The sequence below is a fragment of the Triturus cristatus genome, chromosome 4_2 (assembly GCF_964204655.1).
Source record: "Triturus cristatus chromosome 4_2, aTriCri1.1, whole genome shotgun sequence".
In the NCBI taxonomy this organism is placed as follows: domain Eukaryota; kingdom Metazoa; phylum Chordata; class Amphibia; order Caudata; family Salamandridae; genus Triturus; species Triturus cristatus.
Window position 1 is genome coordinate 944,802,383 of NC_140586.1, and position 17,647 is coordinate 944,820,029.

Below are 17,647 nucleotides of genomic sequence, written 5' to 3' on the forward strand. Positions count from 1 at the left end.
GGCTGTGGGGCTCTGCGAGTAAGCAGTTGTGTTAAGTGGAGTTTGGCGGGCCCGAGCTGTCTGGCATGAGGGTGTACGCCACTCGGTGTCGGTGGCACTCACTGGGCAGGCGATTCATACACGTTTTGGAGCCGAAGGTTTCGGTTCAGAACCTGTCTGGTATCAGGCACACGTTTGAATCACATGCACAGCCGCACTCACTAGCACACCCCATACAAACTAATTTTGGCGCACACCTCACAGGATCCAAACACGCGCATACATCAGGTAAAGACACTCGCAGCCAGGAATGACAAAGGGACGCATCAGAGCTCGCTCACACACTTCCAACATGTTCAAGTACACTCACCAGACGGTCTTACGTACACTGGGAGTACATCAGGGAGAGGAGTTGGGCTCGAGTCTCGGCAATGACGCTGAACATCCTGTGATTCTGGGCAAATCCCTTAATCTCAACGTTCCTAAAAAAAATTAACGTGTCCTCATGTAATGCAACTGGTGCTATGTAAAGCGCTCTGATACCCGATGCGGGTCAAGTTCGCGCTATATAAAACTCTGTAAAATAATAATTAAAAAATAATCATACACACGCGGCACACTGAATGAAAGCACACAACTACTCTGGCGCAGATGCACGTCTAAACATGCACTGAGTCACTAGCAATCACATATAAGAACACACACTGGCACCCATAACCATATATTCTCATATATTAGGGGAATACACATGCACCCTTATAATTTATAAGAGGCAAACAACCTCACACAAACAGACAGCGACTCAAGGCCATGGGCATGCATACCAGAGGCGCAACTAGTGCCAAATTTCGGGCTGATCGGAGATAAGGGCAGAGCTCCACTTCAGCACATGCTGGTGCCATTAAAAGCCCAAGGGCCCTCTGGGGGCTGATCGGAGAGAAGGGCAGAGCTCCATTTCAGCACACGCTGGTACCATTAAAAGCCCAAGGGCCCTCTTGGGGCTGATCGGAGAGAAGGGCAGAGCTCCACTTCAGCATGTGCTGGTGCCATTAAAAGCCCAGGGGCCTCTGGGGGCTGATCGGAGAGAAGGGCAGAGCTCCACTTCAGCACGTGCTGGTGCCATTAAAAGCCCAAGGGCCCTATGGGGGCTGATCGGAGATAAGGGCAGAGCTCCACTTCCGCACATGCTGGTGCCATTAAAAGCCCAAGGGCCTTCTGGGGGCTGATCGGAGAGAAGGGCAGAGCTCCACTTCAGCACGTGCTGGTGCCATTAAAAGCCCAAGGGCCCTGTGGGGGCTGATCGGAGATAAGGGCCGAGCTCCACTTCAGCACATGCTGGTGCCATTAAAAGCCCACGGGCCCTCTGGGGGCTGATCGGAGATAAGGCAGAGCTCCACTTCAGCACATGCTGGTGCCATTAAAAACCCAAGGGCACTCTGGGGGCTGATCGGAGAGAAGGGGCAGAGCTCCACTTCAGCACATGCTGCTGCCATTAAAAGCCCAAGGGCCCTCTGGGGGCGGATCGGAGAGAAGGGCAGAGCTCCACTTCAGCACATGCTGGTGCCATTAAAAGCCCAAGGGCCCTCTGGGGGCTGATCAAAGAGAAGGGCAGAGCTCCACTTCAGCACATGCTGGTGCCATTAAAAGCCCAAGGGCCCTCTGGGGGCTGATCGGAGAGAAGGGCAGAGCTCCACTTCAGCACACTCTGGTGCCATTAAAAGCCCAAGGGCCCTCTGGGGGCTGATCGGAGAGAAGGGCAGAGCTCCACTTCAGCACATGCTGGTGCCATTAAAAGCCCAAGGGCCCTCTGGGGGCTGATCGGAGAGAAGGGCAGAGCTCCACTTCAGCACACGCTGGTACCATTAAAAGCCCAAGGGCCCTCTGGGGGCTGATCGGAGATAAGGGCACATGCTGGTGCCATTAAAAGCCGAAGGGCCCTCTAAAGGCTGATCGGAGATAAGGGCAGAGCTCCACTTCAGCACATGCTGGTGCCATTAAAAGCCCATTTGCTGTCCCCGAGGATGAAAGTGACCCCGGGTGAGCCGCTCGCTCCGGTGAAAGGAAATGTGAGATTTTCGACCCCTCACGCCACACCTCCCAGATAACATCCTCTGCTGGGTGTTTTACTTGTTTTCCCACCGCAGCTGTGAGCCCCCTCACTTGAGTGGCTCTGTGTGTCGAGGGAAAGGGGGTTGCTCAGGGGAGAAGGCTGGTTCTTTAGGTTCCGGTAAGCTGATCAGCCAGACCCCCCCCTGTTCCTCATCCACCCACATTTTGTTTTTGATATTTTAAATGTCTCGCGGTCCGCCTGGATAAAATGCAGAGCAGCGAGTAATTCCTGCGGCGGCACAGAAGAGGCACACCAAACTGGCAGCGTATTCTTCAAAGCCGGCCTGTTTCTTCGAGCCTTCAGGCGGTGTTTATTGTTTTAACACTGGACATCCGCGGTAAGGGTTTGTTGTATGAGGCGAGAGGGGCAGAGAGCCGGCAACCAGGTGTATAGAAGGGGGCCGTAATAGGATAGACTAGCTCTTTAACAGGCTACATTTACTGTTCATTCCAAGTGCACAAATACACACCTGTCCCAGTATCACTGGGTGGCAGAGGGTTGTCGAACCTAAGCCCAGATCCCGGAATTTGCAGTGCACGCCCACCAGTATCCTAGCCAGGGCCTCTGGAATTATGTGACAGGGGAGCATTACATTTTGTGGCAAGGTTAACTAAATTATGTGCCAAGAAAAGGCAAATTCTCCGGCAGAATGCAGCAAAAAAGTTTTACTTTATTAGTTTCATTGTGTTTTTTTACCCATGGTAATATTGCCTGGGCAAAGATTTCAGCTGATGTGGCAAATGCGACAAATCCATAACTATGTGAAAAAAGCAGAAGCCACGGTATCACATTATTCCAGTGGCCTTGGTCATAGCTGAGACTGCACGTGCTTCCTATCGACCAGGATGTTGGTTACCAGGTATGAGATGGAGCGTTGGGCATCCTTGACCCCTCCCACTCCATCATGTGACATGGCTGAGCAGAGTTATGTTATGTTAGCATTTGGTAAAGCGCAGCAGCTGCCCCAGCAAAGAGGCGTCCCGGCGCTAAGAACCACGGAAGAGTGGGGTGGAGTGGAGTGAGGCAGATTGGGTGACATGGCTGAGAAGTCATGGTCTACCTCTTGTCTATAAGACGTATTGGCACTGTCAATTCATTATTAGCCATGATGTATAGCAGCATGGCAAATTCAATAAATAAATAAATATGCCAAGATGTAGCTGCCACATCATTCTGTAGGCACGTGCATGTGTTCAACAAGCATACAGCACCTTCAAAAGACCACATATTGTTACTTACTGATCCGAGATTGATTAGCAAATAAACAAGCATTGGCATAGCCTATAGGTCTCGCTTTTGGGACCTTATAAGTATTTAGTTATGCAGCACAATATCCTTGGTACAACAACATCAACTGTTGCATGGCGAAACACTTATAAGGTCCCAAAGGTGAGACATATTGGCTATGCCAATGCTTGTTGTTAAAAGGTAAGGATGTTTTATGAGATACAGACATGGATTGTGGTATGCAGACTGTATTTTATGTACTGCCTTGGTATGCAGAGTATAAAAGCTGACAATGCTAAAACTAGTCCCCATCCTGGAATAAAAGAAGACACACCTAAAAATAGCTTATCCTAAAAACCCACCTTCCAAAAACAAGATACCAAACAAAAGGAAAATCTGAGGTGCTGCAGGTGATGTCCCTAGTGTCTGATTACTGGTGTTTGTTTAGGTTTACAGGAGTCCAGAGGTTACATAGCAAACCTTGTCTATGCATGCCGTGTATTTTTCATTCATTATTGTAGTATTTATGAAATCCACTCATCGCGTGCCAGACGGTAGATGTATTTGGCTAGAGTTGTTTATATAGCGCCAGACTAGATCTGGTCTGTGTCTCCTGCTCCGCAGCTTGTACCCGTAAAAGTGCATCAATGTCTCCTTCCCTTGAAAGCAAATCCACCTGTATTCCAGTTTAAGCATTTTTATTCTCATAGAATCACTTTCAAAAGCCACTGTTCCGCAAGTAAATTCAAATTCAGTCTGCCCCAATTCATTTTGGCGGTTCTTCCTTCATCAGGGTGCGCACGTGAGGAATCTATGTTGTATGTTGTGTGCGGGAAATAGTGAAATAAGAATTAACCTGCAATGCAATCTAATCCTACATATACATAAATTAATAGTTTACTACATGTCCTGGTAGAGCCTAACCGCATGTCTGCGTTTGTGTTATACCAGGGTCTCCACCTTTTCAATATTGAGAGCTACTTCTGATCGAAGAGAATCATCCTGATCTACTGCCCTTATTACGTGGCTTAGCTAAGGGTAGATAAATGCCAAGCAACCTAATTGCGCCCCTTGAGCGCCCAGTCCTGCTGCAGTGAGCACATAGCATTTATAGTACTGGGTTAGGAAAGGCCTACCTGTAGGGCCCCTAAGCCTTTGTAGCACTGTTGGGTTTACCTGCGGGACTCCAAGCATATATAGTACTGTTAGGAACGGTGTATCTGTGGGGTCCCCAGGGACCCGTTTCTGTTCATTTAATTTTATTAACGAATCGCATCTGAGAGGTGAGTGTTTCACTGAGGGTTGTGGTCTCTTTGTTATGCAATACATGGGATGGCATTGTTCTCACTAAGTGAGTGTGAAGACAGAAGACTTCTATTATCTGGTGAGTTGCCCTAGTGTTTATTGGCTCATGTCCAGATCCTGATCCTGATTTAATAATTCAAGATTAATGTTCAGTAGTGGCAGTCACAGTATAAGGACTATGAGGAAGACCTGCTTTGGGATTTTCAGTGTCCTAGGAAATATGTCTCAATGTAGCAAAGTTATATAAATACAATGGTTCTGTCGGGAATTTCTAATTTCTTTAGGGTGTTCAAAACATATATACATTACATGTAACAAGTATCAGATGAATGAGGAAAGAAACAAGAAATAAAGTATTATGGGCTGTCGTAATACATAAGTTCAAATGAAAAAGCAAGATATTGGTGACTTGTGAAAAAGTGACATGTGATGATAAATAATATACAGCATATTTCCTATGCGGCAAAATTGAATAAGTAAAAAGGAAGGGTACAATTTTTGTTTTGCTTTATGGTTTTTCACATACACTTCGCGATCTTATGTGAATAGCGTTGTGTAGACATGTAAGGTGCGTCGACGTTTCGACCCCTTGTATATAATGACAGGGGGAAAACCTCCTGGCAATAACAACAATTTAAAGTGCAAGTAAGTAAGTGCTCGTAAGGACATACCTTGAAGGTCTCGAGGATCTTTGGGGTAATGGGTTAAATCTTCATAGCATTCGAATTTGAGGATTTAGACCAGTCACTTTATTTACTGTGAAAATAAATGAAAAGGAGTGTAATTAATCAATTTAAAAACGGCAGCACTTGGGATGCAAAAGGCCTCTGCAAGTGGCCTCGGGATTAATCTTACCGCGATCTGTATTTCAGCACGTCTGTTTCAGCTCTCAGTCAGTTGGATTACTGAGGCTGGAGACAAAGGCCTGTGATTTATAACAGGTACTACGTGCCTGCGACGTGCACGTTCACCCGTGAAGGTGATTACCAAGATGAAAGGCCGCAGCTGCACACTGTTGCCCAAGCGTTCGTACTAAGGGATGTACTGTAAAGGGCCCCTCTTATGTGTGTCATGAGAACCCTTAAACAACCACATTGGTATTAAAGAATCGCTTCATTAAGCAGAAATGTATTTCAACCTAAAAGATGTTGAAGCATGAAGCTGAGTCGTGTTAGTTTTCCATAGATAAATGGAAAGTTATTCAAAGCAAATAAATTATGAACACAGTATAAATTCATTAGTGATTACATGTCAGAAATTAAGCACAGTTAGTAAAAAGAAAACCGCGTTTTACGGTCATCGAGCTAGTCGACACGAACAATGAATATATTCCAGAAATTGGGCACAATTAGTTGGAACAAGATCAATGAATAAATGCCAGATAATGGGCACAGCTATTAAAGCGCATTAGTCATGAACATAGTGGTATAGCTTGTATACCAAAAATGCCGGATATTGTGAATAAGTTGTTCGGAACAAAAGGCAGGTATAAATATAATACATGTGCTCCTAGCTTGAAAAACATTTCGCCTGACTCTTGCGCATAAAGATAGTGTAAATTGCTTTTAGACATAATCAACAACATAATCAACAACTATATGCCAACAGTTGGGCATGACTGGTGAAAAGAGACCAGTGTTTTGTTCAAGAAAGATACAAGGCCCAGGTATGTGAAGAGAAAATGTGCATTTACCTTATAACTAATTGCGTCTGTCATTTAATATTCAATTTAAACATATTTGGCAATAGTTTGCAACACTATTTGGTGAATGTTCAAACATATGAATCAAAAACATGTGGAATACGATATTATTTTCCTATATTTGAGATAACCTGACAAGCGCATGAGGTCAAGTATATGCGATGAAACAGGCTAAGGAATTGTTCAGGAAGTAAAGTAAAGGTGTGGTTGTGTGTGGGATTCTACAGTTTGACCATTTGCCTATATGTCTCCTCCTGCTCATTTAGCCCATTTTTTACTGAGTCTAGCAGATGGATCCATCTGCATTCTTTGTAGTTTAGTAGTTGGAGTATACTTCTTCCTCTCTGGCTTTTGGTGGCTTTTTCTATTACCCACCATTGTAGGTCATCAGCAGTGTGGGTGCTTTTGGAAAAATGCTCTACTAAAGGGGCTCCCTGGACCCTGCAGCGGATTCTGCTTTGGTGTTGTAGGACCCTGGTCTTCACCTTTTGGGTAGTTTGGCCTACTATGATTTTTGCGCAGGTGCCTCTAATGGCATAAATCACGTTGTGACTGCTACAGTTGCTGTGTTGTCTCATGTGATATGTCTTTTCTAGGTGTTGAAAAGATGAGCCAGTTAGTGTGAATTCACAGCCCTTGCAAGTGCTGCATTGAAAATATCCCACTAGTGGTGGTAAGTTGAGTTGTTTCAATATAGGAACTTACAACATAGTCTTTGATGTTTTTAGCTCTTTTGTAAGCAAACAGGGGTTTCTCCTGTATCCCGGTGTCCGTGCTTACAAGATTCCAATACTTAAGTAGGACTTTCTTTATCTCGTGGCTGTGTGTGTTGAAGGTGGTCACACACACACCAATTTCTGAGTGTCTTCTTTGGGTGGTTGTATTTCCAGAAGAGTCTCTCTTGGTCGATACCATGCTCTATTTCGTGAGCGATTCAGGAGGCCTTTAGGGTATCCATGGTCCCGCAGTTTTTGTATGAGAATGTCGGTTTCTTTGTAGAAGTCACATCTTTTGGAGGAATTACGTCGTAGTCTTTGAAATTGGCCATAAGGCAAGTTGTCCCAGAGGCATCTGGGATGGTGCGAGTCGTATTTCAGGGTGGTGTTGCGCGCTGTAGGTTTAGTGTTCAGTGTGGTGAGCAATCTTCCATCTTCATTTTGTATAGTGATGTCCAGGAAGTTGATAGCGTCATTGTTATGGGACATGGTGAATTGTATGTCAGGGGTGCGTGTATTAAGCCGTGATTTAAATTCCACTAAGCTTTGTTCAGTGCCTGTCCATACCATAAGCACGTCATCAATATAGCGCTTCCAAAATGAGATGTTGTTCAAGTAATGGTTGGTCAAATCATATAAGTGTGTGTCCTCATAGTCATCCATGTAGAGATTGGCTAGACTTGGAGCGAATCCAACCCCCATAGCTACGCCTTTGCATTGCAGGTAGTAAGTGTCTTGAAAAACAAAATAATTCTTTTTCATGGCAATTTTGAATGAGTCTACCAAGAATTCAGTCGGGATCCAAACTGGTGTTGGTCGTTTGTCCAGCGTCCTCCTTATGACTTCAATGGCATGTTCTTGTGGGATGCTGGTGTATAATGAAGAGACATCCAGCGTGGCCAGGAATTGAGTTTTGTTGTCATATGGCTGATTTTCCATTATTTGTATTGTGTGCATGGTGTCTCTAAGGAAGGAGCGTGTCTCTAATACAAATGGTTGTAAGAAACTATCCAAGAACTGGTTGAGAGGCTCAAGGATGGACCACAGCCAGATACAATGGGTCTGCCCGGTGGATTGTGTAGGTCTTTGTGAATTTAAGGAAGAGTATAGATGGTAGGTATTCTTGGGTCCGTTTTATTCAGAAAATTATACTCATGTTGTGACAGGAAGCCTTCAGTAAGTCCTTGTTGGGTGAGTGATTGAATAAGACCTCTGATTTCCATGGTTGGATTTTTTGTTATTCTTTGGTAGCTCTCAGTACAGCTTAATTGTTTGTTTATCTCTGTGATGTAGGTTTGGGTGTTTTGAATGACAATGGTACCCCCCTAATCCGCTGCTTTCACTACAATTGATGTATTCTTGTTCAGTGAGTGCAAGGCCTGTTTCTCGTCCTTGGAGATGTTGTACTTGATGTACTTCTTATTGTTGAAGAGATCCATCACCTCTTCCATCACAATTTTTTCATAGCCTCAGTAATCCAACTGACGGAGAGCTGAAACAGACGTGATGAAATACAGATCGCGGTAAGATTAATCCCGAGGCCACTTGCAGAGACCTTTTGCATCCCAAGTGCTGCTGTTTTTAAATTGATTAATTACACTCCTGTTCATTTATTTTCACAGTAAATAAAGCGACTGGCCTAAATCCTCAAATTCTAATGCTATGAAGATTTAATCCATTACCCCAAAGATGCTTGAGACCTTCAAGGTATGTCCTTACGTGCACTTACTTACTTGCACTTTAAATTGTTGTTATTGCCAGGAGGTTTTCGCCTTGTCTTAAGCCTTCCCAATCACATTAAATGGGAGTGTTTATAATTACATTTTCACTCCATAGGCCACTGCACTTTATAAATTGTTGTTGTTGCCAGGAGGTCTTTCCCCCTGTTTTAAGCCTTCTTAATCACATCCATGGGAGTGTTTATAACCTCATTATCACTCCATAGGCCATCTCCTGACTCATAAGGACTACAAACTGACTGAGAAACCCGTCGCGCTCGCAGATATTAATCAAAACCTGCGTATGGGTAAGCACTACTACCCTCATAGAGAACAGTCATTTATTGCTTAATCACTTAAACACACACCCTAAATTAGCTTTTATTCATTCCGTAGGCTGTATACCCATCCCCACTGTCCTAAGGAAGACCCGCAGTGACGCTTATTAGATTTTGCGCAGTACACGGGGTCGAAACGTCGACGCACCTTACATGTCTACACAACGCTACTGATCACAGATTAATTCACATAGGATCGCGAAGTGTATGTGAGAAACCATAAAGACAAAACAAAAATTGTACCCTTCCTTTTTACTTATTCACTTTTGCAGCATAGGAAATATACTGTATATATTATTTATCATCACGTGTCACTTTTTCACTACAAGTCACCAATATCTTGCTTTTTCATTTGAACGTATGTATTACGACAGCCCATAATACTTTATTCCTTTAAATTACCAAATTGCAATCTCCTATTGGTGTGTATTTCTTTCCTCATTCATCTGATACTTGTTACATGTAATGTATATATGTTTTGAACACCCTAAAGAAATGAAAAATTCCCGACAGAACCATTGTATTTATATAATACGCATACCCAGGTTCTGAGGGACACCGGGTCACCCCATTATTTTTGCTAAATGTCAATGTAGCAAAGGGCCTTTTTTGGAAAGGACCTGTTTTGGACATGGTTAGCCTTCATGTTTTACCTGGAAAATGATATAGTTTTTACTGGAAGTGCACAGGGTCCCTGCCAACCAGGTCCCCTGAGTCAGATCTCCTTCCCTAAAGTGTAACTGTCGTTTCTACGATTGTCACCCCATCAGCTCACTTATAAGTCCATAGTAAAAGATACCTCTGGTACCAAGGGCCTTGTTGTTAAAGAGGGTCTCTAAAGGCTGCAGCACAAATTATGCCACCCTAAGGGCCCCCCTCACCAAGCACATACATACATACATACTGCAGCCTGTGTGTCTTGGTGCAGACAAAACTGAAGAGTCGACATGGCACAAATGCAATGCCCATAGGATAGGGACTGTCCGAGATCTTGGTAAGACACCCCTCTAGCAGGCCTTACAGTGCACGCTGCTTTAGGGATATCTCCTGTGATGGCATATCTGCATGAGCAGATATGCCCCTGCAATATCCTTGTCGATTCCTGGATATTGTAAGTGACCAGGGAAGCTCTATAGTAAGTACATTGGCTGGACACTTGTCATTACGAGTTCCACAACTCCATGAAGGTTTCACTGAAATATGGGATATTTGGTAACAAACATCTCAGCATAATAAACCTGCGCTGATTGCAGTGTCCGATTTATTAAAAATTGCCCCTTAGAGGGGTCCCCTAAGATCTACCAATCCTTAGTGTGGTCACCAACTGGCCTGAGCCAGCCTGCTACCACCAGACAGTGTTGTGACCTCATGGGGGGAGTGCCTCTGCACTGCCATATTTTTAGCCAGAATATAGCTGGACGAGACCTAATAAAATCCTCCACATAATATAGGTTCAATTGCTTGTGGCATATGTAAGTTGGAGATGAAATTTGAGCCCCGATAATTTTTATACAAAATCTATTCTCTTCAATTTGGATCCCGCTACAATTTACATACCCCCAAAAAGTGTACTTCACCTCGTCTCCAGCACCTGAGGGGTGGAGTTGGCAGAGGGGACGGGGGTCACACCTCCTGTTCTATCTAAGGTTTCCTACCTGTCCTCGCGCCAAAAGGGGGTGAGGACAGGAAGAGTGCTTGCTCCCTCTAACAGGAGATGCTGGGGTCGTATTACAAAGGCAGCAAGGCCTTTGAAAATCCCTGCCACAGATAGCCTCCACCCAGGAAAGGCTTTGTTCTCGACCTCGGAGTTCAACATTTATAAAAGTCGACCATCAGAGGAAAGTAGAAATGGAGACAGCGTCCTTATTTAATAGGCGCTGACAGATGGTTCGCTTTGCTTTTGTCAACGGCGTTTCAACCCCTAATCCAATGAGGGGTCTCTTCAGGACCTATTGATATAGGGACATCTGAGACGAAGGATTATCTGTCAGCGTGATTGATGTGCACCTCATGGAAGTGAAAGTGTACAAAAGGGTAACTCACATGGGTCCCAGCCAGGCACCCAGCAAGGGGAAGGAGAGCTAACAGGGAGAGCAGCGCAAGATTGCAGGACTGGATACTGAAAAAAGTATCAAAAGGATAGTAAATAGATTCGCCCTGCGGTAGTTGATCTTCAACTTATTCGCAATATAAACACGACGATCCGTGTATCTGCGTTCGTGGTCTCCGGCCTCTACAGATTAGGCAGATACACGGAGAAGTGTGGCTCAATGGTTAGAGCGGCAGACCCTGATGCAGAGGTCTGGCCCGGACCAGGGTTCAATTCCCGCCTTGGCGGGTCTTGGGCTCAATTTCCCCGGACCCGATAATTCTCGCCTCGGTGCCTACTTTAATCATGGGTCTCACTCTGCAACTCTGGGCAATAGCTTGCTTAATCTCCACAACGACCCCAAAAGCGCTAGGATGCCTGGCTGTCACCTTGGGGGTGCCCAGGAGTGGGCACTTAACAGGGAAAGGCCAGGAAGGGTTCCACAGCGGTATGTGCACAGCGCCTGAGAGACCCTTTCGGAGGTGTGCAGAGCGCTATATAAATGCACTACATTTACATTTACATTTACGGATCCTCTATTGCGAATAAGTTGAAGATCAACTACCGCAGGGTGAAGCTATTTACTATCCCTTTGATGCCTTGATTTCCCGCTCCTGAGGCGAGACTAGACCATACGGATTGTCGTGGTCCCACACATATTTTTCAGTATCCAGTCCTGGTCTCCATTTCTAATTTCCTCTGATGGGAGACTTTTATAAATGTTGGAAACCAATTGTATATGTCAAAAATATGTCACTATTATTTCTTTAAGTTCCATGTTTACTGGGGACACATTGCACTGTTGTCTGAAAAAACTGTATTTAGATTTATATAAATAACTATTGGTATTTCCAAATATTGAGTTGTATAGGGTTTTTCTCCTTTGGATATCGACGTAAACCCTTACCTGCGTTGCGAGTGCGCATATTAGTATCACAGACCTTGCCATAATAAAACCTAATAAATGTACGCAGAGGAAAACAAAAAAAGACAAAGGAGCTGGGCATTTTGGGGTGTGGAGAGGTAAAAGGTGTGGGGGTCGCAGACGAAGCAGTTTGCCTCAAAGACAGATGAAGTAGTGGGCCTCATAAAGGGAGCTCGGGAGTGAGTAGGGTAAATGCAGACCCTAAGAAATCAGGAGACGAGGGAGCGAAAGGAGACTGCTACTTTAACAGAGGGACATGTCAGCCCAAGATACAGTGCAGAGCGGGGAAGGACGTAGAGGCCATCGGGGGGAAGGCAGGAGGGGGCAGAGGTTCACTGATAGTGTAGGGTGAAAAGGTGTAATTCGGAGAGGGGAGGAAGGGAAAGAGTGAGCGGTTAGCGTCAGAAGGGGGGTCGTGGAAAGGAAGGCGAACAGATGGAAGAGACGGGAAATAGGACCTTTAATAAAGACCATGTTGAGCAGTCAAGAATTGGAGAAGTAAGCTTCAGAAAGGGGGTGTGCGAGTAGGGGTCCAGGAAGGCGAAAATACGCTTCTATTAGAGGAAATGGAAGCCTCAATGAGGGAGAGGAAATGAGACGAGAGGGAAAGGATAGCCTCATAGAAAGAGACACGCAATAATAAGAGTGGCAGGCACAGCTGAGATGCCGAGGAGACGGGAAGTGATGGATGTGGCGCATACCGGAGAGACAGATGCGGGCAGCGATTCCCAAAAAGGAACAAGCATTAAAAATGCAACAGGTCTCGCCTTTAATTAAGTTAAAGCCATTTGCTTTGCAATACAATTCCATTAGCAAAGCAAATGGCTTTAACTTAATCAAAGGTGAGACCTAATGCATTTTCAATGCTTTTCCTCCCCTCCCGTGCTTCAAGTTGGTCTCTCTCACAGGCGTCCTGGGCTTCTCTTCAAATCTTCTTTTTTTCCTTTCCCCCGTGTTGCTTTTGCCCAGGCCTTCATGTTGTCCAGATCACCTTGTTTTTTTCTCCCCCAAACCCACGATTGGTATAGCTGCTGCTTTATTTTACTTTTTGATTTTGATTACCCACCCTTCGCCCACTTCAACGTTCCTTTGTTTTTATAATATCGACGTCATCACCGCTATTAAGACTGTGACGGAGCTCTATACCTTTAATGACCGTTCAAAATTGCATGCTGTGTAAACCCAAAGAAAAAAAATCTGTCTGGCAGCCTAGTGCCGAAAGATTTCCACCCACACCTAATAAAAAAAAAATGTAAGAGGGCTAATTAGCATATAGATGGGACATGGCTTCTTTCCAGTCCATCACTATCTGGTGGTATTTACCTAGGAACCTTTAGGAATGGGCTGCTAGAATATAACCGGTGTATGAATCGTGTGCTGGTTGCCACGTGTACGTGAGATATTGCCACGGAAGACAGCATGCTTTTTTCAAACCAACTCGAAGGGTTCATGGCTCATCACTAAGATCTGACCTACAGGTCAGCAGGGGTTCAGATCCCGCCCGGCCAGGTCAACTCCGCCTTTCTGACGAACTCGATGAATACCAAACATTAACCAGTACTATTTTCACACAAATAAAGTTCTAAGTCAAGGTCTACGGATAAATTGCTAAAATGAGGAAGTAGAAGACGGAGGCTTTCTCGTGCTGCAAAGTCCGGAATCATCACTCGTCAGCCAGAAACCTTTTTAGGTCGAGGACTACCGGTCTGCCGAAAGGCAGAACCGGAAGTCGGAGATTTTTTTTTTTTTTTTTTGAAAGACCTTTATTCAGAGATTCACGGTACACAGCAGAGGAAGTCGGAGATTTAATGACTTGGAGAAGAGGGGCTTGAACCCGCCCCTCTTCTCCCCTGTTCTCCATTGGCTGGCCTCTTGAATGCTGGCCAGCCATTGGAGAAGAGGTCAGTCATTCCAAACAGGCCCCGTCCTTTTCGGATCGGGGGGCGTGTTTTTTGCAAGAAGTCTCAAGGAGGAGACAACAACAAAACACGCCCCCGAATCCGAAAAGGACGCTGCCTTTCTCCGAGGCATTTCTGCTCTGCCTCGGAGAAAGGCGGTGGTGTGCCTTTTGCTCTGCCTTGTTTTTCATTTCGAAATGGGCTCTCATTGTACAACTCGTAACAGCCCCACCCCCAGACTTCCAGATGTCGCTTGCATTGGTAACTACGGGGGTGGGCAAAGCCAGGCCTTGTCACTGGCTGGACGTGTATTGTCTGTCTGGTAGCGTTCTAACTCTCTAGACCCCACGCCATCTCCCTGAATTAACCGTGGACTGATCGACTTCGCTTGTAAGTGCTGAAATGGTGTACTAGAGCAGAATTTTGAGCGCAACAGTACGGTTACGCCGCGGGGCACCAGTGGCACCAGACTGGTTCTCTGAGACAGAGCTCAAAAGTCCCCAACATGATACATCCGTAGTTAGTCCGGAACTGCGTCAAAGAAAGCACTCCCAGCTCCGTCCACAGAACCGTCAATGAGTTCTGGTTCCAGATGGCGCGTGGGACCTGCACTTTGCACCTCCTTCGAATTTCACTTCCAGCTGGTCCGATGAAAGTTATCCAGGCTTGGAGACGCGTGTAATTTATGTCACCAGAGAGTTAACACGGGACTCGGGAGCTGAACACGGACGGTGCTCCCCGGTCTCGGTGATTGGCTGCAGGAGGCGCCGCCGGTGGTTGGCTGCTGCACTGTAACTAAGAGCCCTAGGAGGGAGACTGTTAGATGCAGACAGGAGCAAAATGAGAGAAAAAAATACTCCCTCCCTGAACGTCAAAGCTATTCATAGTGCTGCTGCTGCCAAACGATCATTAAATAGTAAAACGAGCAGGGAGGATTAAATCCATGCAGTGCGACAAAATCGCACTGCATACGCGTCCATTTCGGCATATTAAAAAAAATAGGCGCTGGATAGAATCTTTATCATAAGAAAAGCACGGGAACTGCTCCACACAGCCACAGAGTATTTAAAGGGACAGTAACCGCACTGTGCTCCAAGGACAGCAACGCCGGAAATACACGTCTGAGAATCAGCGCCATTAAAGGGACAGTAAGGGCTTTAAGTGGGCCGGGTCCTGCCGGTGCTAAAAAGCAGGGGATGAGAGGAGTCACTATCGAACTCTCCTTTTTTGCCCTCATCCTCGGGGTGGGAAAAATACAACAACTCTGCAGCAGTACCACCCTTTGCTGCGTTTAATGTAACTTCAAAGAGACTCGTTATAGCTCTATCACAGTCTCACTGTTTCAGAACTGAAGCTTTTTTTAATGTTATCTACCAAGGCAAAGTTTTTGCTTATTTAGCTTTTGCGCCTAACAACTGACTTGTTGTGCGTGTAATGTTACTTGTTGTATTATTTATCTGGATGCGATGACAGAAGCAGCAAATTTACCTGTCTGGCGGCACACCATGCTAAACTCTCCAGAAGCAGTCAAGGGATTCAAAGCAGCACAGCCCAATTGATCACTCAAGTATATATCACAACAAGCATTTACAATGCAATGGTCTCGGCATTGGTAAAGTTAGAGCTATTGGCATTGCTCATGACATTATTTTTGTTTATGTTTTTGTTTTTAAAACATTTAAAGAAACGGCATTGTCATGAGCAATGCCAATAGCTCTAACTTTAACAATGCCGAGACCGTTGCATTGTAAATGCTTGTTTCTAAACAAGCCGGCTGAAAGGCGGGAAAAAATTACTTAAAAAGGCTGACCTGTATTTGACAATGTAACTGCTGCAGTTCACAAGCGGCCCTTGCAGACGGTGTCTGTCCACGAGAGGCCCTTAGAGGCCGGAGCTCTTGGTGCACAAACAGCCGTCACAGCAGCATATTGTGCACACAACGCTTTCTATCCAGCTCGATGCGGAGCTTACAGTAGCCCTCGCGGCTCTGGTGTTTTTGGGAGGCCTTAGAGCCGGTGAATGTGCACGCGAGGCCTCGCGCCTGTGTCTGCTCACAGAAGTTCCCTCAGATGCTTTAAAATCCCTGCACGTTTGAGCTGCGCGAGGAGAGTCGAGTAAGCATGGCCCAGCCAGGACTTTATTTAACCTAAATGTAAAATATAAATAAATAAATCCAATCCAATCCAATCCAAACAGCTTTATTCGACAAAAGTCATAAAGGCGAGACAAAACAAGTACAGGTACAGATTACACAAATAATTTAGCAGAAAGACAATATAAAAACGATACGGTTTAAAATATTTACAAGTTTTAAAAATACATATGATAAAAAATCATTGGGTGTAACATACCGGGCATCTGACTTTACTAACTGTTACTCTTGGTTCTTATAATCCATGCCCACCCCAGGAATTTAGCAACAGCCACAACAATTACCGGGTCAGTGCAGGTGCGAAGAGCTTCAGCACTCTGTCTAGTACCCAATAGTTGGCAAACGGGTTTCAACCATACACGCCTCGGGGCCAAATAGGCAGGGCATACAAAAAACATATGCGCTAATGTTTCCACCTGGGATTTGCACAAGGAGCATAAATTACTTTTCTTAGGTTCCCACCGGGCTACAAATGAATTTAACGGCAACGCTCCCACCCGCATCTGGAAAAATAATTTCCTATCTAAAACTTTGGTTACAAGATCCCAAAAATGTTCTAGCCTAGGGACAGATTTGATGTTCATGAATTCGTCAGAAAGCGAAAGGGGTTTAGTGGCAAGAAATACCTTTGTATTGATCAACTCCCAATATTTCTCCTTCAATAGAGCTTTAGATGGGAAAGTAGCTACCGTAGGGTTCTCCCAAAGATCGCTCAACCCCAGAGCCTCAAGGGATTTTCTAGTTTCATTAAGCCAAGCAATCTTCCGGGAGCCCACCAGCGACATTATATCAAGAAAACCCGCTGCATACTGTGCCAACGCCGGAGTGGTCCATAGGCGACGCCAATAAAGGATAGGTCGAAGCCTGGCTACATCAGCTATAGAGTTCTTCCCATAGTCGTACCTTAAGGGAACTATAGGTGTGCTCTGCGGGAGAGAAGTAATACTACGCAGGAACTTGTTTTCCGAGATGGTTAAGGAAGACAAGTTCTCGTACCCCCACAGTTCCGCACCATAAAGAGCCGAGCTCACTGCTTTAGCACTATAGACCTGTAGCACAGGTCTAATAGGCTTCGAAGGAGACTTTTTAAATTCAGCAGCTAATACTCCAGCAAGCTGCCTATGTTTTAGAGTATATAAGGTAACAATGGTTCTGTTGGGTGAAAGTATTGCTTTGCACTTACGGTTTAGTCAAGCATTTTTTCACAAAGTACATTAATTTGACTTTAAGCAACACACAAGACAGTTCATATGCAACCAAATGAATCTTTATATATGAATTGCGTCATTCATATATGCATACATCAATATTTTCACGAGTGGCCGTCATGCAATAATGTGCTGACAGTAGTGACACAGTGAGAAATCGGTGCTCAGTGACAATGTGCGTGATATGTGCAGTAGTTTAAAAGCGATTTTTTCGTAAGTGGCCAGGATGTGTCGAATAGTAAGACTGCGCTGTGGAAGAGTTCTATTTTGGCACAGGTTC

At 45.1% G+C, this 17,647-nt stretch overlaps 1 protein-coding gene across 1 annotated transcript in view; it reads left to right on the forward strand.

Annotated features, from left to right (window-relative positions):
* The first annotated feature begins 8,682 nt into the window (after positions 1–8,682).
* Positions 8,683–17,647, forward strand: part of LOC146839031 (uncharacterized) — a 36,647-nt gene continuing 27,682 nt past the window's right edge. Inside the window, exon 1 of the mRNA XM_085603059.1 lies at positions 8,683–8,746. Within this exon, the coding sequence (XP_085459185.1) occupies positions 8,729–8,746 (18 nt within the window). The 5' untranslated portion in view covers positions 8,683–8,728. The remainder of the gene's footprint in view (positions 8,747–17,647) is intronic.